The following is a 22,806-nucleotide window of genomic DNA, read 5'->3' as shown; positions in this document are numbered from 1 at the left end:
AACGGTACACCACTAACATTTTATTTTTGAAATTTATAAAAGTGGACAAAATTATAATAGAACATCAGTCAAATTTATTATGAAGAATTATAAAAAATAATAAATTTGATAAAATATTTATGAAATATAACAAAAGTTTCAGATTTTATCAATGATATCATTGATAGACACTGGTATGTTTCTATCAATCATATCCACGTACGATGATAGAAGTTAAGTATCGGTCTATCAATATGGTTTTATTTGATTATATTTAAAAAGGTGTAAACTTTATTTGATTTAAATCAATGAGTTTACAAATATTTTTCCAATTGTTTTTGTTAAGTGGGGATGAGAGGTTTTTGGAATGGTGGACGTGGCCCACAAAAGCTTTTTGCATTGGGCTAATATTAGCAACAGTTATGAATTGTTTTGGGCCAGCGGGAAAAATGGAAGGCGCGTATTGAAGGCATTCGTTACTTTGCATTTACGATACCAACACACAACTGTTTAATTGATTCATTTCTTTTCTCTTTTTCGGATCTCAACTCATCTCCACGAACCCAGAATTTGGAAGCTGTTGGTGGATGCAACTCCACTCTTGCTTTCACTCAATCCACCCTTTCAGAAATGGAGGACGCCTACGCCAGATCCATTACTGAGGTTTGACATTGTTCTTTCACTTCCCTTGTTTCTCTTCTGCTTCCGTGCATGCGACTTTGCATCAAATTCTACGATTCAGCTTCACATCACTGCTTAGGAGCACTGGAAGAAAGTTGGACAGTTTTATTTGCAGTGTAGAATAAGACCCGTTTGATATTTTGTTGAGCTGTTTGTAATAAATACGTTTGATTATTCGAATTTGTTGCTCTTTTCATTGGACAGTTATCTTCCAGTTTTTCCTTTAGCTGCCTGAATTGTTAGTGCATTTTTTTTTTTTTTATAGTTTATATTCGTATCTATGCTTTGCAACAGGTTTTGGATTTCTTTGGGGTTGACCCATCACAAGGTCTCACAGATGATCAGGTACTAGGAATTTTACGTGTCGTTCTAGAATATTGATTGATGTACATCCAATTTTAATTTTTAAGCTGCTGCGAACTCTGTGGTGGTGTAATTTTGTGCAGAAATTAAATATTTATATTTTTTGGCATTTCAGGTTTTACATCATGCTAAACTCTATGGAAAAAACTGTAAGTTCTATGACTCTTGACTGTAGACCGGAGTGTTTATACTTCCATATTTGTTCCTTTCATTATTTTTTCACACCAAAGTAACTTATAAAATTGGGTTGATTGTTATCGAACATGCATGTTATTTCGACGGTTGGTATCTAACTTGGTGAAAGTGAAAGCAAAATGTTTGTTATATCGAGCATTGTTTTGTTTAGATGGATAATTCTTTTGGTTGAAAGAGGTAAAGAGAAGTAAAATTAGAATTCTGCCACCGATTTTTGTTAGTTTGAGTCCTAAATACTTCCGTAGCAGTATTTACTTTTCAGGATAGCCAGTGGCAAGTGCCATAAGACGGGTTTCTGTCACTCTGTCTTGTGCATTTTATTGGCGAATGGGGGATTTTTCTATTTAATTCAACTTCAGTCTTAAGGATAACTGGTTTAGTTAAGAAATAGGTTTTCTGTTATGGCATACAGATCTAGTATGATCTATAACGATGTGACTTCCAGCAATCATTTCACTGGGTTTTAATGGCTTTAGTAGTCACACTGGGTTTCATCGAAACATCTATATTCTAAAACAGCATTACATTTCGTGGATAACTCATGGTTCTCACAGTTTCAAGTATAAAGTGGTTCGATCCAGATGAACGTTTTATATTTATCAAACATGTTACAAGTTTGAAGAGTAGAACACGGGGAAAACTATCAAATCAGGATTTTAATGGCATATAATTACTTTATGAAATAAAAAGTTTGCGTATGCATGTGAGGTAGCATCTCCTTGAAAAGGAAAAAAAAAACGCGGTGGGTTATTTAATATGATGATAATCTATTCCTGTTCTGTTGCTTGATTAGCTTTCAATTAGCCACTTACCCATCCTTATAGTTTTCTATAAGTGTAAGTAACAAATAATAATTCATTATCTGCTTTCTCTAATGTTTTTCCCCTTCTTTAATTGCATGATCCGTCACCGGTTCCAGTGGTACCTGAGGAGAAAAGTAAGTAATGGACTTATCATCTCCTTTATCTACACACATTTGCCTTGCATTTATTTCACCTTTCGTGTGAAATGATAATTATTTATCGCTATTTGAGGAAATTTCTGCAACCTTGTTTATTTATTATTATCTCTTGTGATAATGCTGTACAATCGATCGGAAATTCTCAAGTCTACAAAGTCTTAAAATGATTTAAATGTTTGTAGACCACCGAAGGTCGGTTTGTCAAAAAAGCCCAAAACTCTAAACCGACAGGATATAACGTGCTGTTTTAGTGAATTTGAATGCATTTTCATGTTAATTTCTCTCCTATCACCATTGCCTTCCAAATTTTGAAGAATGCTCAGAAAATTGGTGGTTAGTTGTTTATAGAACAGATGAACTCTTCTAGTGCGTGCTTAGAATGATTGGAATGGTTTCTTGCTTGTATACAAAAACTCACTTGTTTCTCATGTTTTCAGGGGCCCCATTTTGGAAATTGGTTTTGAAGCAGTTTGATGATTTACTAGTGAAGATATTAATTGTTGCAGCAGTTGTTTCTTTCCTTTTGGCTTTGATAAATGGAGAGACAGGTGTAACAGCGTTTTTGGAGCCTTCGGTAAGCTATAATTTCTAGCATGTTGTCTGTCGTGTTAATATTTGGTTGTATGTTTTCATTTTTGAGCTGTAGTTTTCCCTATTTCTTATGCACGTTGTTTAGTTCTTTATGTGCACTCTCTTCCTTTCTTCTGTCTTTTCTCATCCTTTACACCAGTGTGGATAAGAATCTAAAACAGATCAAAGCAGGGAGTCCTTTTAGACAGTTGGTTTCTCGTTAGCTCAACACTAGAATATGTTTGACATGATCAAGGAATTCCTCGTCCATCTTCGCTTTCATGAGAATGGTCGTTTTTGCCAGGGTGTGAGCTATTATGTGGGATCTTCAGGGTGAGCTGAGTAACTGAATGTTTAGAGAGTTGGAGAGGGATCCTTGTGATGTTCAATGGTTTCTTTTCTTAGATTTCTTGTTTCCCTTTATGCTTTGATTTTGAAGACCTTTTGGCTTTTTTGTAACTACTTTATTACTTTGTAGGACAAGATTGTATAGCTGGACCCTTTCTTTTAGTTGCACTTCCTTTTTGTGAGCTTGACTTTTTGTATGTCTTTGTATTCTTTCATTTTTCTCGATGAAAGTTATTGTTACTCAGGCTTTTGAGTGTGCAGATTACCTTGCAATATCTTTTCTTATCAGTTTTGCCCTGACTCAGAAAATAAAAGAAAAAAAAAAAATACTGATTTATGTGTGAAGTAATGAATGGAGCATTTTTTTATTGCTTATATTTTTTCTTCATGCACAGGTAATTCTAATGATATTGGCTGCAAATGCAGCAGTAGGAGTGATTACGGAAACAAATGCTGAAAAGGCTCTTGTGGTTAGTTCCATAATGTTTGAATGGTTTGTGTATTCTCATGCAATGATTTGGGATAGAGTTATTTGAAGTTCCATTCATAAAATTTTATATTTATTAGTGTAGTTTTCTATTTCAGCTGCATGACAAGGATTACTTCTATTTCTGCAGGAACTACGAGCATACCAGGCAGATATTGCTACTGTGTTGAGAAATGGTATATTGTTTTCTTTCAGGATTTTTCTATTTTGTCCTTGAATAATATCGTGGTGTTAAGTCCCAAAATTTGTGCAATGTGAAGAAGGAATTTAATCTAAAACAGCGGAAGTGTAGCTATTTTTGTAACCCCCATAAATCTATGATTATTTTGGAGTAGCTTGCCTGTTTTTTTTATACTTCTTTCTTTTTCAAAAAGGAAACAAACGTTTTCATTGTTTTATTATATTTCATTTATCAAGAATTCTCATTACTATTAAAACAATGGGGCATTTTAAAAAATAGCAAAAAATTGAAACTATTTACAAAATATAGCAAAATCCATCAAACTCTCTATAGCCTACTTATGTTTTTTTTGCTATATTTTGTAAATAGTTTTATATTTTGGTATTCATAATAGTTTCCCCAAAATAATTGTACCAATCAGTTTAACTGATTTTGGAGTTAACTTATTATTTATAAAACTGTGGCAATTTTTTTTAAACCTTAGATCTTTGTTCAAATTATAGATTTAAATGCTATTTTCTCTCCTTAAATGCACGAATAGCATTTCAATAGCTAGTTGGGGGATTTGGTTGGAAAGAAACTATAAAATTTTCAGAGACCAATTCGAAAAGCTTTTTGTAATTTCATCTTATCAATGTATTATGAAATGATTGTTTCTGTTTCCTATAAAAAAGGACCAAAAAAAAAAAAAAAAACTGCCATTGGTTCACCTTATGGAGGCTGTTTCTGGGCATATTCAAATGAATGCTTGGTTTCATATTAAAAAACATTTTTTGATATTTGTGAGTGTTAGGTCTAGCTTACGCGCAGCTCGACTAATCTCACATGACAACCTATCTGACCCTATAACATTTAGATGTCAAAGAAACTCATAAGTAATTAATTACTAGGTAGGTGACCACCATTGATTCAACCTATGATCACGTAGTAAGTTTTTGAGACTATGTCTCCTTTTTTACCACTAGGTCAATCTGTGATGGTTTATTAAAAAACATTTTTCATATGAATAAGTTACTTCTCAAATCCTACTTTCCAGTTGCTCTGTCTTTCATGAATGTACGTGGGGTAATCCATTTATTTGTTTGACAATTTTTGTTTGTGACATCCATTTTCTTTCAAACCTTTTTGAATGCTTGAGGCAGTAAAGCTTATTCTTTTGATATTTTATTTTTATCTTACCCAATGTTATTGAATATGGACGTCAAAAGGGGGAGAAAATGAATCCTAGAGTTCAATCTTGTGTCATTCCTGTTACATCATTCTTTTCGGAAATCACTTTGAAGTATCTTTTGCAGGTTGCTTTTCAATACTTCCGGCTACTGACCTTGTTCCTGGCGATATTGTAGAAGTTGCTGGTGAGTTTAGTCATTCTGACTTTCTGAGTGGAAAAGAATTATTTGGCATGAAGGAATTGTAATGCCAATTTAGAATATTCATTTTAATTTTTATGGTGGCATAGTGGGGTACAAAATTCCAGCTGATATGAGAATGATTGAGATGATGACTAGTCAGTTACGTGTGGATCAAGCAATTCTCACAGGTATTTTTTTTTCATAAGAATATTTTTTGTCTTATGTCTCATGTAACAAATCACAAGTCTTTTCTTTTCAAGGTAAAAACTATTTATATTTTGTTTTGTCATTTTTAATAAAACAAACGCTTATGCCTGAGGCCAGTGACAAATGACAGTCATGTTTTCAAGAACTCGAAAGGATAATATGAGTGGAATGTGAATAACTAATTTTTAGACATTGATGAACTTAAAAAGGTTTGTAAGAGCATTATTTTATAATTTTATATGGTGATCAAGATTTTTTTGTTCACAAGCCAGTCTAAATTTCTTAGCCGTTTGTCAATTTGGTCCTAATTTTTAAGATTTAATTTCTTTATTTACGTATTTTTTTTCTTCAATATCTCTACTGTTTAAAAACGTCAAGTTCAACTTACAAAATGATGATGTAATGTCAAAATACACCTTTTTAATTGAGTTGACAACTTTCTTTTTTATATGACTTAGAGTGCAGTTGGGAGATCGGTTACTTTGAACATTTCTTAGCTTTCTATTTTATCAATGACAAGTGACAACCTCGTGTAAATTTCTATTTTTAAATCTAACCTTGTGGCTGATTCCTCATTTTTCTGGGAGAATGATGCAGAGTTTTTTTTATGGAGGTGAAATCCTTTTTGTTTTTATTTTTTTATTTTTGAAGTAAAAAACCATGTTTTACTTTGCAGTCTTATTGTTTGCTTTCTTTTCATTGTTCCTCCCTTTCTGATTGTTCTCTTAAAGAAACGTAACCAGCGATGTGTTGTGATTGTATGTGTTTGTTGGTGATGATAGGTGAAAGTTGCTCTGTTGAAAAAGAGCTTGAGTCCACTAGAGCAGCAAATGCTGTATATCAAGACAAGACAAATATTCTTTTTTCTGTAAGAACTCTATTATTTAAATTTGAAAATAGGCAAAAGTGATTGGAGATTGAAGATGTTTTAATTCTGTATCTTGTTTTGTTTGAAATGAAAAACACTTCTTATTGATGCACTAAAGTGGCCATGAAAAACGTGAAAAAAACTCCCTCTGGAAGTTAAACAAAACATTTGGACTTGTATTAATATATAGGGATTATAATTTGGTAAGAGCTTGTTTTAAGCGGCAAGAAGAAGCCAGATGTTCAGTCAGATTCACCCTTTTTCCCCCTTGAAAAATCCTTTGGTCTCTTTGTGAGCCACAACGTGGTAGCTCTACTCTTAAATTTCTGTCCACAAAGCTATTGTATACTAATGTCTTTAGAATGTTTGGCAAACACCCATGAGTAACCAACTCAGCGCTTGCAACCTTTCCTGAACAATGAAAAGTTAGATATGGCTTGTTCCCCTTTGCTTTCGATTGTAAATCACTAAGCATAGAGAAAATTTTGGGACCGGTCCTTTGTAATTTGTTGTGTTGATACTACAGACGTGCAAACATTCTGAGTCTCCCGGCATCTTCTCTCTCTCTGAGGTCAAGCTTACTAACTCTTTTGTCGTCCCTTCAATCAAGAGCTAATTCATCAGCCTCTACAAAAGAGCTTTACCTCCATTTCCCATGTAATACTTTTCTTCTTTCTACAACTTTCGAAGGGTTAGTCTCTACTTCCCAAGCATTTTAAACCAAAATATTTTTCAGTTGACCAGTGTAAAAAGTTGTGGGAAACCAAGGGATTGACTTCTGCCTTCCAAATTTTAAACCTTAGGGACACCCTCAAACAGAAAATCCCTCGTCAACTTCTATATATATTTTAGGAACCATAAAAATGGAAAGGAATTAAATAGGGATACCACTCAAGATGGTTTTGGCAAGAGCAAGTCTCCACAGGAGAAGAAAGCCTTCTTCCAAGAGGACAAACGCTTCTGGACCTTCTTTGAAACCAGAGTCCAGAAAGACACACCCTCTAGATCATGACCTAGGGAAGGTCAAGATAAGAGGATGGAAGCTGGTTAGCAGCACCCCCTCCAGAATTGCTAATCTAGTCAACTTGGGATGCATCACCATTAATACCCAAGACAACACTAATATCAAGTTGAAAAGTTGATTATCTCATTTCTTTGTTATTATTTATAATCTCAATCTTCAAATTTGTTATAATTGGGAAGTTACTATGTTTGAGATTTATAAGAAGAGAAAAAACTTTGCAACACAAATAATATAGTTGGGTTAAGGTTTAGGGTTCATTTAGTGTTCAGTAAATTTTTTCAACGCCGTCAATATTTGTGTGGAACTCTGTCCTTGGACATGGTTGTTAGTGTTAATATCTTCATCCGTCACTAGGATATACAAGTCCTCTTTCCTTTTGTTGCATTCAGGGTACAGTGGTGGTTGCTGGCAGGGCGCGTGCTATTGTGGTAGGAGTTGGTGCAAATACTGCCATGGGCAATATACGGGATTCTATATTGCAAACAGATGACGTAATTTCTATTAAGTTTTGTGTTTTTCTCTTCTTTCTTTCTTTTCATCTTAACTTCTTTCGGTATTTTGCATTCCAGTTGAGAAAAGGTTACAGTACATGGAGGTCCTAAGTTTTGTGTTTTTCTCTTCTTTCGTTCTTTTCTCCACCCTGCAACTAAGCTTGTAAATATGCTCATCTGTGATGTTTACTGTGTTAAAGTCATTATTGAAAATTCCAGTTGAGAAAAGGTTACAGTACATGGAGGTCCTAAGTTTTGTGTTTTTCTCTTCTTTCGTTCTTTTCTCCACCCTGCAACTAAGCTTGTAAATATGCTCATCTGTGATGTTTACCGTGTTAAAGTCATTATTTCAAATCTATTTTCAATTGCAGGATGTGACACCGTTGAAAAAGAAGCTTGATGAATTTGGTACCTTTCTGGCTAAGGTGATACAAAATGCACATGAAGTCTTTGATCTTCTTTTTCATCCTTAGTTTTAAAAAATTCTCTAATTTCATCAAGATATTTCTTGATTTTTCATGAGAGTTTTTATGAACATATGTGGGAAGTGGGATTGACATATCAGATGAAAGCAGTAAAATAAAAATTAAATAATGTTTTTATTCGAAGATGGGTCCAGGTTTCACTTTAATTCATGATTGAGATATGCTTGTCTGTCATATATTCATCCTGATCCATATCAAGCCTCTCCCAAGAGCTAGGGGACCTATTTTTAATCTATGTGATTGGTTCATCATCTGCAGATTGAATCATTGAAGAAGCAGGAATATTTTTCTGAAGTCCATTTCTTAAAGCTCACATTTGTTTGTTGATATTGTACCAACTGCATGATTTTTTATCTTCTTGTTCCTTTTTAATTAGGTTATTGCTGGAATTTGTGCACTTGTATGGATAGTGAACATTGGTCACTTTCGTGATCCTTCACATGGTGGGGTTTTGAGTGGTGCTATACACTACTTCAAGGTAACTTTCCTTTGAGAGGATTTGTTCATTTAGTTTTTCTTAAATTGACTTCTGTGATGACATTTACGCTAAAAGAGATTTTGATGAGCAAAAATAAGAAAACAAGGGCATAAAAAAACCCACCAATAAAAGAAAAAAGCAATTCAGGATCCCTTTAAAATGTTAATCGCTAAACAGTCATAGAGATGTGGGTAAGGAAGGTCAAGTCAGAGACAATTTCTTCTTTGAGATAAAAGAGGCCTAAGTGCAACAAAGAAAGTGTAGAAGTGGGGGGGGGGGGGGGGGGGGGGGGCAATTGTTAGGATTGGGATCATTGAGTGCATTTAATTAACTACACGAATGATAGATAAGTTAGTTTATTGAAGTTTTCTTTCTGCAATGTTTATTTACTACTTTTTGCACTATGCTCACCGTACTGACTGAATATCCACTCCGTGGTCAACCACCCTCTGCTTATCTCCCAACTTAGATTGCAGTTGCTCTTGCTGTTGCGGCAATTCCTGAAGGACTTCCTGCTGTCGTCACAACGTGAGTAACTATTGGAGTTTTCTTAGTAGATAAAGATTTTTCTGGTAGAATGAAATAATTTCACCATTCACTTGGTGTGTAAAGGTAGACCGAGCATAGAAATGTCTGCTAATGCAATGGTTGCAGCCTAAGCAACAGAAAGTTGTGACAAAATCTGAAATATTGACTGATTAAGTTATATTATATGACCGAACATATAGTGCTGATAAAACTAAGTATTTTTTGTCATACGTAACCATAGTATGTTCTGCTCATGTCAGCAGTACGTAACCCTAGCATTTTATTTTGTTTTTACTATCTTTTCATAAACAGAAGCTTAAGATATGGATGACCTCTTGAATGTTATTAAGCTGATGTTCTAAATACACAATACCCCTTCTGTCCCAAGCCATGATGGTGAGGTTCACATGCATTAAGTATGCTATGTTTTGCTTTGCATCATTCATCCATATTAATGTTTTTGGGTTTTAGCTTTCATGCATTCAACTTTATAGTAATTTCTTGGCTTCGTCCTCAGTATCATGATTACCTAATTTAACTGCTTAAGTTATAACTTTCATGTTCTGCTTGTAGGTGTTTGGCTCTTGGCACCAAACGAATGGCACGTCTGAGTGCAATTGTGAGGTCTTTGCCTTCTGTTGAAACTTTAGGCTGCACTACTGTTATATGTAGTGACAAAACTGGAACTTTGACTACCAATATGATGTCTGTCTCAAAGGTGATTTGGTTTTTTCCTGCATATACCCTATCCATGCAAACCTGAGTGTCATCACATGCTTTTCTCTGTTTTCCTTTGGTTGTCCAAATATTAAAGCTTTCCTCTTTATTACTGTTTCTGTTCAGATTTGTGTGGTCCATTCTGTTGTGCATGGTCCACAACTTTCTGAGTACAATGTCAGTGGTACAACATATGCTCCTGATGGTATTATTTTTGACAACACAGGAGTCCAGGTAATTGTACTCTTGTGTAGCTTGTGAGATTACATGCATTGCAGCTCTCTCTCTCTTTCTCTCATCATTTAAATTGGAAATAAATTGTAGAAATTATTGATGTTTTTATGTTCATTAATCATTTCTTATCTTATAATCTGTTAAAACTTCTAATCAAAGATGACAATATTTGTGAACATGTCGATATATCCGTAAATTGAAGGGTTCGATTTCGATATTAAATATCCGTGGATATTTCCAATATCTTTTATAAATACTCATAAAACACAAGCACTGTAATGTGTAATCTATTTAGTCCAATATGAATAGGAATAAGCATGACAATATCTATAATATAGTTTAGGGATAAAAAGAACTTAATTATTAATCTAAACAAATTTTATGTCTCGATAACTAAGAGGTCATGAGTTTAATCCAAGGTGGCCACCTACCGACCTAGAAATTAATTTCCTATGAGTTTTCTTAACACCCAAATGTTGTAGGGTCAGGTGAGTTGTTCCATGAGATTAGTCGAGGTGCGCGTAAGCTAGCACAGACACTCACGGATATAAAAAAAAAATCTAAACAAATTTTATAAATTTCGTGACTTACAGAAATATTCATTCGATATTGATATTTCCATTGATATATCAAAATCCATATATTAATCCTTGCTTCTAATGGTAGTTGTAAATTCAACTACAAATTCAAATTCTAACTATACTTTTCTTCACAAATAAAGAATTTAATTTCATGGCTCTCTCCATGGTTGAAGGGTTTTTGTCCTATCTGGCATAATACATACCTAACTTCACAACTAAATTTTTAATATCAGAGATTTTTTTCCCATCTGGCATAGCACATATTTTTCCAGTACGTAGCCAAGTATGTCATCAAAATTGAACATATGGTTCAAATTTTAATATCAGGCAATTAACTTGTTTGATTGAGAGTTCACCTTTTAGATTGGTTCAAATGTTTGAATTCTGTAGCTTGAGATTCCAGCTCAATTGCCTTGTATTCTACATATGGCGATGGGGTCTGCCCTCTGCAACGAGTCTACTTTGCAATATAATCCAGACAAGGGAAGCTATGAAAAAATTGGTGAATCAACTGAAGTAGCACTGCGTGTCTTTGCTGAAAAGGTTAGTGCCTTTTCTAAAGATAAAAACAATTTCTTGATGTAGAAAAGTAATTTGGCAAAACAATTCTTTTTGACAAGTTTTAGAATAAAAAGCAGCCAAATGATAGAAATGAAAATTTGTTGCTTTCATATGTTCTCTTTGATTACTTCTTTATTATTTTTTCATATAAAACCTTTTGTTGAAGTATAAGTTGATTTAAATGTGTTATATTTTTAATTAATATGTAGAAAAAATAAATGAAAAAGACACTGCAAAAACTATCTTTCTCAACTTTTTTTTTCTTTTGAAGAAAATTCTTAATAATCAATTTAAAACAAATATTAAAACGTACACCAAAAACACTCTTTGATGTTTTTCTCCTATCATTAATGTATTTCGAACGCCCTATGGAAAATATATATAATAAGCGTTGTAATGTTTCAGGTTGGGCTTCCTGGTTTTACTTCTATGCCTTCTGCTCTAAACATGCTCAGCAAGCATGAGCGTGCATCCTATTGTAACCACCATTGGGAGAGCCAATTCAAAAAGGTTGGTTTCTTTTTAGAAGGAATTGATAAAGTTTGCAATGTGAAAAGAAAGTTAAAGTAGTATATTTCTTATAGTAGTGTTAAAGTGTGAATTTTAAAATTTATTTTACAACATTACATTAACTTAAGCTTCAGAGTCTAGCGGAAATTTAACGTGGTATCAGAGCAGCTTTCCTAACTGTACCTTGTATCGCCATTTTTTTTCCAATTAATATTGATAACCATTTGTTTGGGGTTTTGTCTGAGCTGACAAGAGAGAGTGGAAGCGTTAAAGTACTTATATTGGGTTATATCTTTCACAATCCATTAGTTTAAGCCTTTGGTTCCGATGGTGATTTAACAACAATCAAAGTCTTTTGTTTTTATTAGAGGGATAGGAGGATAGGAAAGCCTATTTTAAGAACAATATATGAGATGTTACTGAAAAAACCGTGTGGACTAGCTTGTAGTGAAAGTAATGCCATATAACGATCATTAATTTGTGAGATACTACTTACGTTGGACCTTACTGGTTTTAATGGAATGGATTACTAAGCATTTTGCATTTCATGCAAATCCAACTGATTTTTTAAGATTGTTGTTTGGGTTATTTTGCTTGCTAATCAAAAGAAACTTTGCAGATTTCCATATTGGATTTTTCTCGCGATCGGAAGATGATGAGCATTTTGTGTAGCAGAAACCAGTCACATATCCTATTCTCGAAGGGTGCTCCTGAGAGCATTATTTCAAGATGCTCAAGTATCCTTTGTAACGAAGATGGTTCCACGACCGTTTTAACTTCCAGCGTTCGCATTGAACTGGAAGCAAGATTTCAAAGGTTAGAGCTTGTGGGCTTCTATTAGCTTAACACATGAATGCACATGCATGATCTTCTTCCTTTCCTTTCCTCTCTCTAGTTATATGTTTTTATTTTCACTCACGAACTGTGCAGAAAATTCCTATCATCATATCTGCCACCTATCTTTGTATGTTGGCAATCTCCCAGTCCCACTCTTTGTATATATTGTGTACAAAGAGATTTAAAGGGAAATGTTACTTTCCAGACATGAATGAAATTACATTTTAGTAGTTATTGAGCTTGTTAATTATTTTATTTTAATAAGAAAAAGTGTAGTTATTGTTGAAAAGGATATAAATGGGAGAACTAAATGTCTTCAAAGGGGAATGGACAAAATAAAAACTTTTCAACTGACATTTCTTAGAATAAATGACCATTACATAATTCTCTGGCAATTGATGATTTCGAGTCTTTTGAAGCCTTGAGGCAAGGCACAAATTTGGTCTCAAGGCACTGTTGGTTCACCAATCACAAGAGGTCTATGCTTCCATTAGAATGCGTTGAAGCATATGAAGTATCCATTCATCGTATTCTAATATATAGCAATGCAAATTATATTAATGCATATTTTGGACAGTTTTGCAGGAAATGAAATGCTTAGGTGCCTGGCTATAGCATTCAAATTGCTTCCGTTGAATCAGCAGAGTTTATCCTTTGACGATGAGAAAGATCTAACATTCATTGGGTTGGTATGCTTTCTTTTCTAAATAGAATGCTAAGTTAATTTGCTCCCCCATTCTATATATTGCCTTCTATCATGCTACTTTTTTTCTTTTCATTTTCTTCATCGTGAAAAAAATGAAAGAATACGAGGGCATAAAAAAAACTCTAAAAAAAATGTTTCTGATGAAGTAAGATGTTGCCTTGAAATAATTATAGAAAAGGCTTCGAAACCGAAGCCCAAAGCAAAACATGAAACCCCACTAGGGTTCTTATCCAAACCCTTAAACACTCTGGTTCCTTGCCCCCTAAATATCACGTTCCTATATGGCCGTTGAATGCTGATTGATGCATTCTTACAACTAATTCATATTTTACCACTTTGTCGACAGTTTGTTTCCTTGTTACATCTGGACAAGGATACTAGTCCTGTTTATTTCTGGAAAGTGGAGAATTATGTGAGTGTATGTGTTATTCTAAGATGATACTCTTTTATGTGGATGAATGCTTACTATCTTAAGAGGTTGAGGGTGAAGGGACCAGTGAGAATGCCCACTAAAGTTCTTCACATCACAACCAGAAAATTTCCATGTGGTGAAGGTACTATGGAGTGTGACAGATTTGAACTTCGTATTCACAAAGCGGATTGTCAACCCTTTTCAGCTCTGCTGATGTAGTGAAGCAGAGTACCTCCATCACCATTGAACCTGGGGTGGAGGTTGAGCTCACCATCGCCCATCAATGAGTGCACTGTTTTTCATGTTTCAACTATTTTTAGTCTCATTAGACAGTTGCTACTTTTTGGGTTTGGAACATACCTGTCAGGTCATTGGGGTTTGAACAATAGTTGTTCCCATTATATGTTGAAATAACGACATTGATAGAGTTCTGAAAAAAAAAAAAAAAAAAAAGCTTACTTATCTTAAAGGTGCTTAGACCACATGACAGAAATGTGAAGCAGCCTTTCGTGCTACACTAAGAGAGAATGGAAAAAACTTCAGAGAATGTAATTCACAACTTTATTGTACATTCGTACGTGGAAGATCACGAGGAAAATGGATCAGAAAACAATATAAATCGAAGCTGTTTTTTTGGAAATTAAAAAATGAGTAGGTTTGGTGTAATGAACAGACAGTAATGATGCTTGCAACAAATATTGACCTTAGCCTGAGCTTAACATTTAAATATTTATTAAAGTAATATCGTTAAATGTCTTCCAATGTTGCTTTGTTGCAATGTTTATCAGAGTTTGTTTACAGATGTAATGCACAGTCAAAAAGAGGGTTTTGTTGGAAATGACTGTTTTGGTTGTTTCTGTTACATCGTGTATGTTGAAAAGGATTATTTGAATCTTTGATGATAAATGTATTAATAGCATAGAAATTTTGAATAACGGTGATCTTTATTTGCCTCTAGATCTTTGGAATCATTTGGGATTTATATGTATTGCCCTAGCCTACTGTTAAGATTATGTTGGGACCTGATCTTGTTGAACAAGTGAAATGAATTTATTGATAGTAAAGCTTGATGAAATCACAACACATGAACAATGAAGATAGAGGATCGAATTGAGGAGAACTCAATTCGAGGATTAGGGCACACTCTCTGTTATCCTATCTCTCTAGGATGAAACAGATTACAACTAAACTTCAAAACTTAACTCACTTTCCCTCCCAAACTAAAAGACTATTTTTTATACTATTATTTACAATAGACTTACTTAACCTCACACATGCCACACTTTTTTTTCTTTCCCCTTCTGCTATATTGATGTATGATAGGAGGTCTATCAGATTATTTGTACCATTTTCCATATTTTACCAATATTAGTTCATTTGACCTATCTCACGGGCTGGTCTTCATTTATGCCTTTGTTTGGTTGGAGCTCCTTTCTTTAAATTCATTTTGATGTCATAATTGCTGGCTCCTAGTTTCCTTTCTGGCTTTTTCTTGGCATTTATTTGCTTATCTCTTATTTTAAAGGTTGGAATGCTTGATCCACCGAGAGAGGAAGTGAGAAATGCTATGCTCTCATGCATGACTGCCGGCATACGTGTTATAGTTGTAACTGGAGACAATAAGGTTTTCCAATCCAGCCCCATGGCCTTACTTATTTTATGTAATTTTCCTTATAGACAATATTTAGAGGTAACTTGCTGACTTCATAACATGCGTTTATAGTCAACTGCTGAATCGCTCTGTCGCAAGATTGGTGCTTTCGATCACTTGGTAGATCTAACTGGCCATTCGTATACTGCTTCTGAATTTGAAGAGCTACCTGCAATGCAAAAAACAATGGCATTGCAACGAATGGCACTCTTCACCAGGTACTTTGGGCATTCTTGTATATGCTAATCACATATATAATCATATATAGTCGTTTCATTTATCTTTGAACTGTTACTGTTTCATATTAAAAAAGTTATATATAATCATTTTCTTCATTGCATATTTAATCAATTCTTTTGTCAATACAATCTGTTTTGGATTTAGCTGTTTGGAAGTAGGTCATCGTTGGATCTTTTTGTGTTGGTTCTTTACTTTGTTGACAGTTCTCTTTAGTCTTTTTGTTTTGTTGGGATCCAAGGTGTAAGTCTTTCCTGGTGGCTTCTGTTTTTGGCCTTTCTTTTCTCTGATTTTTCTCCCTTTAGGAGATTGTTGCCTTGAACATTCTATATCTTTTCCATCTATAAGTGATTATTTTTTTCTTTTGTCAGTACACATTTAATACAGTTCACTTTTCAGGGTTGAACCTTCTCATAAGAGAATGCTTGTGGAGGCCTTGCAACATCAAAATGAAGTGGTAACACGTTTTGCTCATTTGGAATATTGGCAGAATATTGCTTTGTAGCTTTTTTGCATGTTTAACCAACAATCTTTTTCCTTTTTTTTTTTTTTGTGATGAATATTAAATACTCACATCGTATATAAATATACAAAAATCAACTAATTAACACTTAACAATTTTGAAGGTTGCTGTATCTTATTCTTGTCTACGAAGATATATAAATGGCATTTGTTAACTTTCCAAAGAGTTTTGTTCTCTTTCGGATTGATAATTGTTTTTCTTTCCATTTTCTATCTTTACTTTAGAAGTAAATATCCTACTCAAAGGTATTGTCTAATTTTTAATGAAAGACTAAAAACTTGATAAAAAGATGGGATATTGATGAGAAGATAGTGCGATATTGGAAATGGAAAAGAGATGGCTCTGGGTCATGTTAAAGATTCAGTGAAAATATTTTGGCATTCTGACAGGATCTCTATGGGCAATGTTTTTTTTTTTAAAAGGAGACAAACTTCTTTATTATTAATACAAGAGAGCTATACAATGAAAATAATAGGGAAGCCAAGAAATGTGGGAGAGAGAGAGAGATAGATAGGATAAGTAGATGTACCCGGACTTCTCAACTAGGATGACACCCCATAGCACTCTCATCATATCCAAAATACAAAGAAAAAACCAAAGTACAATAAACATACTAAGGTCATGAAAAAACCAAAGGAACAACCAAAATAACAACAGAAGCTACCAACAGTAGACAAAAGCAAGATTGAAAAATAAAAACATAACGGCAGAAATACATATAAGCAAAGCAACTCTGTTTGTATATCTGATTTGTGAGCCAATTCCACTTCATTCAGACCAACACTTTCTGCAAGCCCATCAATGATTTCTAACTCTCTCAAAAGCCTTTCCTCTTTCTGCTTTATATCAATCAAATGAGTAGCATGCCAATTTTTAACAGCAAGTTTCACTTTACGAAGCTCCTCATGAAGAATGAAACCAGCCCACCCAATGCCTAGGGGGGCGATTTTCAAGACTTCCTCAATAACCTTGTTGCAGTCTTTTATCAACGACCAACTATTGCAAAATCTGAATGGGGATGGCCCCCATAGTATTGCACCTGCCTCTAATAATAAAGGAAAGTGATCGGAGAAGGTTCTTGCTTTACGGGTCACTCTTGAGTTTTCAAATTCATCATCCCATTTACTGTTAATAAAAAATCTGTCCAACAGAGACCTTGCAGCAGTGCCACCCTCTCTTGACCAAGTAAATTTGACATTTTGAAGGGGAATTTCCATTAGATTGGCAGATTCTATAAAGGCATTAAACTGTCTCATCCCTCTTGTGCCTTTGCCAACTGGAAACTTCTCATAGACCCATCTACTGATATTAAAATCTCCACCCAAACACCAAGCCTCTTCTCCACATTCTGTAATTGTTAATAATTCTGGCCAAACAAGTTTCCTCTCTCTATAACCACACGAACCATAAACATTGGTAACCCAACAACACTTCTTGCACGAAGTTACACATTTTATTGAGAGGGAATAACGTCCTCTTATGATTTCCACCACTGTGATTTTACTTTTATCCCATAGGGTAAGAATGCCTCTGGAAGCGCCATAAGATTCCACTGATTCCCATCCTATATCCATAGAACTCCAAATTGTTTTAATGAAATTTACTTCCAGAATTTCCATTTTTGATTCTTGGATTAGCACCATGTTTGGGTGATGATTTTTTATAAACTTCTTAAGAGCGGAACGTTTATTTGGATCTTTTTAGGCGTCTTGTGTTCCAGGAAATGATCTTCATGGGTGAAAATTTTGAGCATATACATTACACTGACTTACTTCTATGGGCAATGTTTAGCCTTGTGGATGGTGTATTGTAAAAGATTTTTTTTTTTTGTGATATTATCTTTACTTCGGTTCTTTTCTACTTCTGGTTTGTGGTAGGGATGGGAGGCGGGCTAGAAAATGTGAAAATGGGTGTAAATTTTGGCGGCAGACAAAAAAGAAATACTTATTTGTGTGCAAACATATGCTCATGTAAACATGCAAGATTTATTTTTAATTTCTGATTTTGTGGATTTCTTAGGTTGCTATGACAGGTGATGGCGTCAATGATGCACCTGCACTGAAGAAAGCAGATATTGGAATTGCCATGGGTTCAGGAACAGCGGTTGCCAAGGTTGCTCTGGTCACTGGCAAATTTGCATGACATTCTTTATTTTATTTTTATTTTTTTATATTTGCAAATCTGTTAATTGGGCTTGCTACTTTTTTCAACTCTCCTTGAATAACTACAATTAAGTTGCACTTTAATAACATGTCTAGAAATTCCTTTCTGCATGCAATTTGTTTATGCACTTTAGTAGTTTAGTTCTTTTATGTTACACCCCTTCGTGGCTTTTATTTTTCACTCATATTGTTGATGCTAACTATTTCCCTTGCCATTTTTTTTCCTTCCCTTTTTCCCTAGAGTGCTTCTGATATGGTCTTAGCTGATGACAATTTTGCTACTATTGTTGCGGTAAGCTCATGCTTATGGCCTAAAGTCATTTCAAAATAAGGTGATTGATTATTTTTGTTTGTATATTCTTAAACTGTGTGACTGGTTCAAACCCTATAGGCTGTTGCAGAGGGCAGAGCTATTTACAATAATACCAAGCAGTTCATCAGATACATGATCTCTTCAAATATTGGTGAAGTAGTTTGTATCTTTGTAGCAGCTGTTCTTGGAATACCAGAAACACTTGCCCCCGTGCGTTTTTTCAGCCATTTGTTTAAAATATTAATGTCTTTGATGATGGTTTTTTGATAAGATCTTTGATGATAGTTATTCCATCTGCAAAAGTTGATTGCACTTCCATTAAGGCAGAAAAGGACATTCTTATTTTCTCATTGAACGAAAATGATTACAGGTGCAACTTCTTTGGGTTAACTTGGTCACTGATGGGTTGCCTGCAACTGCAATTGGATTTAACAAGCAAGACTCTGATGTAATGAAAGCTAAGCCTCGGAAGGTATTGAGTTGACGATGCTTGCTTCTTTAACTGGTTATAGATTTTTCATCTTCATCATTCGTTACAATTACAATGTTAGTGATTGACATTAGATTTTTGGTTATATCCTTCCCTTCTTTTTCATCTTCTTTACTGCTTATGCTGTCGGTGTTGGGTCATTTGTTTTTTGCTTTTATGACCAGTTATTCAAAAGTTCTTTCTTGTTTATTACTTGTGTGACTGATTACTAGTATTTTAGTATCTAGATTCTTCCCTGATCTTCATCTTCTTTACTGCTCTCATTCCTATTCAACGATGGTAAATTAGCTTTATCTTCCTAGAACTATAGCTTCCCTCTTTTATGAAGGTACTCAAGTCCAATCGATTTGATTTTGCAGGTGAATGAAGCTGTGGTGACTGGATGGTTGTTCTTCCGTTATTTGGTAATCGGAGGTAGGGGAATGAATGACCTATTCTAAGCTTGGTATCTTTGTTTTTTCTTGCAGACTTTACACTCATTTTAGAACTTGTAGTTCCTGGAAGGTCCATTTGCCTTGGCATGGTTATACTAGGGTCGTACACTTGGTCACCTTACAGTTTTCTTCTTCTATTTGCTCATCTGTGAAATAAAACTGAACTGTTGGGATCTGAGTTTTTCTCTCTTGGCCAATAAATAATTCGGACTGTAAATGTTCAGAAGTGTATCTACACTTTCTTTTAGTGGAAAGCAATCAAGATGAACTTGTTAGGTTCTCTGTTGCATGTTGCATCACGAATCTTTTGTTACTTAATCGTTATTCATTCTATCAAGCTCCTCATGGTGAGTCTAATTGCCATCTTATTCATTAATGACAAGTTCTTCCGGTGAATACAGAATTTTCAATGTAGACCTAAATTGTCATCACGTTCAATGTATGAATGTTATGAGCTGTTAAAAAGCCCGTAAAATAATTTTGAATGGTTCTATCACTTGTGCAGCTTATGTTGGTCTTGCAACAATTGCTGGCTTCATATGGTGGTTTATATACTCTGACAATGGTCCTAAGTTAACTTACACTGAGTTGGTAAGATTTATTGGTTATTATCTTGCCATGACATATGTTTATTTTTTGTTTAACACATGAACTATGAAGATAACCTTATGCATTTTGGTTATGTTCATTGCAAACATGTGAGGATCCTTTAGCTTTAATTTCAAAAGATGAAACTTGAATTTCTACTCTCGTCTTTTCCCTTGCACACTAGTAATTTTCAAGAAAAGAAAACTGGACTTGGTTTTGGCCCTTTCTCAGTATGGGATATTTCTTTCAGATGAATTTTGATACTTGTTCAACCAGAGAGACGACGTACCCTTGCAGTATATTTGAGGATCGACATCCTTCGACTGTGTCCATGACTGTGCTTGTTGTTGTCGAGATGTTCAATGCTTTAAATAATCTAAGTGAAAATCAATCTCTTCTGTAAGTATAAACTTACACTTGCATCTTTTGAGGTTTCTGCAATTTATCAAGTTGATACATCTCTTTTTATTAGTACGAAGTTGGTATTTTGTTGAATGAAGCAAATAACAATTTAAACTTGGTTTTTTTTTTTTTGTCAAGCATGTGATTAATTCAATTGTATTCCTTTTCTCTCTCTAATTTGTTTAATTGTATTCCTTTTTGTCAAGGAAAAATGTAGAAGTTTCAGCATTCTTTTTCTCTCTAATTTGTTGTCTAGTGCGTTGGTGGTTGAATAGGATTTTTTCTTTTTTCCTCCCTTTTGTTTAAGCTCTCTTGTGTTTTTGTGCGTGTTCCTTGTCAATCACTGTGCTGGGGAAGCATTACTTGGGAAAATAGGTCTAACATCAAGATATATTTTTCAGTGTTATTCCTCCGTGGAGTAATTTATGGCTCGTTGCCTCCATTGTCTTAACCATGATCCTACACATGCTTATTATGTATGTGCAACCTCTCGCTGTTCTTTTCTCTGTAAGTTGTTTCTTTCTCTTGATTCCTCGTGATTCCTTCTTGGCAGTTTCAGTAGGTCCTGTTTGGTAACTATTTCGATTTTTGTTTTTGTTATTTACTAAATTTATTGTTTTGTTATTTACTAAAAAGTAGATCACAAAACAAGAAATTTAGAAGCAGAAAGTGTTTTTAGGCTTAATTTTTAAAAAATTAAAAATAAAAAGCCAAATACCGAACAGGGCCTTAGTGAACTGAGTTTGACAGACTGTAACTTGTTTGCTTACAGGTAACACCACTATCTTGGGCTGAATGGTCGATGGTTTTGTATCTTTCATTTCCTGTAATAGTGCATCCCTTCCTTCATTTTCTGTTCTGCCACATCTGTTTTTCTTATTCCCCTATACTATTGTCTTGATGGTGCCTGAAAGTTGTTGAGGGAACGGGGGTTCTGAAATATATAGAGGTTTTCATGGAATAGGGAAAAGGGAATGTTATTTAGGAATAACCCACAATCTCTTTTCGTATTCGATATCATGTCAATGCATTGAATAAATGCACTATAACTTTAATTACTTTTGCTACTCTTGAAAACCCCTCTATTGGATGTTTGTCCTTTATATGTATATTCACCAAATTCTCATTTTTCCATATCAATTCAAAGGATCTGCTCTTCAACTGATGCAGGTTATTATCATCGATGAGGTATTGAAGTGCTTTTCACGACGCTCCAGTAGCACTGGCAGTAAGTTGTCCTCACCTGTTTGATTATATCTATTATTGTTAAATGAGTATTTCGTGTATATCATAGTACTTGGTGTTTGTTACGGTGTCTATGATTAGTGAAAGTGATAATACCCAACCCGATTCTGTTAAACTGTATAAGTATTATGATGCATTAATAGGTAAAAAGTGGCACAACACAACCTATCAGTTCCTGTCTTAAATCTTTCTTTTTGGTTCAATAATTGTAGGGTTGAGGCTTCCATTCAGATTCAGAAGGCACGAATTACTTCCAAAGAAGGAATTACATGACAAGTAGGAATCATTACGTTATTACACTCGAGCATGGCTGATTAACAAGGACGAAAATTGAAATCATTCTTTTATCCTATCCGACCTCAAGAGTTTGACCCAAGCGTTCACGCGTTAATCTTATACCTCACAAGTCCGAAGTTTAACAGCAGCACTGTAAGATACCCAGTCTGTTCATCACACCAAGCATGGAGAGAAAGCGACCAAGGTTGACTGTGTCGTTCATCTTTTTTGTTTGATCTGTCAATTTTGAAGTTTTTTCTAACATGAATATTTACATGACTGGTTACGAGTCTTGATAGAACAATGTTCACTACAACTCATAATCATGATATCGATCTTTCATGGATGTGTTCTTGTCGAATAAGTTCACTTTCAAAGTTGATTGGTATGGGAGTCGTGGTATCAGCATTCTGTTGGTTCCTTGTAAAGGAAAACATTTCAACATGAAAGATCGATACAAGTTGTCCGTTCAATTGCACCATTTAAGTATCCAAGTTTCTTCTGACCAAAAGAGAAATAAACTGTAAATCCAAACTATTATTTTGAATGATTTACGTATCGCATCTGCAACTACTTCTATGCTCAAATTCAAATTTCAATCAATAGTCTGCCGATTCCAATGGGAGCATTGGTTACACAGCATACAATTCATATCAAGGAAAATTTAGGGTTATTAATTTCCTAAACAAAAGTATTTATAACTAGTCATTCCATTATGATTAGCTTGGC

The 22,806-nt window shown here is 34.4% G+C and overlaps 1 protein-coding gene across 1 annotated transcript; it reads left to right on the top strand.

The window, feature by feature from the left end:
* Positions 1-482: 482 nt before the first annotated feature.
* Positions 483-22,650, top strand: LOC101211345 (calcium-transporting ATPase 3, endoplasmic reticulum-type). The gene is made up of 34 exons (XM_011651259.2): positions 483-642; positions 955-1,005; positions 1,139-1,172; positions 2,138-2,155; positions 2,617-2,753; positions 3,493-3,567; positions 3,715-3,760; positions 5,061-5,120; positions 5,225-5,305; positions 6,107-6,192; positions 7,606-7,707; positions 8,079-8,132; positions 8,569-8,670; positions 9,140-9,198; positions 9,772-9,916; positions 10,042-10,149; positions 11,121-11,273; positions 11,697-11,801; positions 12,421-12,617; positions 13,216-13,327; positions 15,282-15,380; positions 15,480-15,625; positions 16,044-16,101; positions 18,187-18,279; positions 18,571-18,621; positions 18,721-18,852; positions 19,013-19,114; positions 19,492-19,546; positions 20,072-20,157; positions 20,405-20,553; positions 20,958-21,063; positions 21,329-21,382; positions 21,727-21,784; positions 22,014-22,650. The coding sequence occupies exons 1-34, from the start codon at positions 610-612 to the stop codon at positions 22,079-22,081; spliced, it is 3,015 nt and encodes a 1,004-aa protein (XP_011649561.1). The 5' UTR covers positions 483-609; the 3' UTR covers positions 22,082-22,650.
* Positions 22,651-22,806: the final 156 nt, after the last annotated feature.

The sequence above is a fragment of the Cucumis sativus genome, chromosome 2 (assembly GCF_000004075.3).
Source record: "Cucumis sativus cultivar 9930 chromosome 2, Cucumber_9930_V3, whole genome shotgun sequence".
Taxonomy (NCBI): domain Eukaryota; kingdom Viridiplantae; phylum Streptophyta; class Magnoliopsida; order Cucurbitales; family Cucurbitaceae; genus Cucumis; species Cucumis sativus.
Note: the sequence above shows the minus strand (reverse complement) of the source record. Positions and strands in the feature narration are given on the sequence as shown.

Coding starts and splice junctions, on each gene's coding strand:
- LOC101211345 (XM_011651259.2), top strand. CDS start 610: ATGGAGGACGCCTACGCCAGATCCATTACTGAG. Junction 11,802..12,420: donor GGGAGAGCCAATTCAAAAAG/GTTGGTTTCTTT, acceptor GAAACTTTGCAG/ATTTCCATATTGGATTTTTC. Junction 12,618..13,215: donor CTGGAAGCAAGATTTCAAAG/GTTAGAGCTTGT, acceptor TATTTTGGACAG/TTTTGCAGGAAATGAAATGC.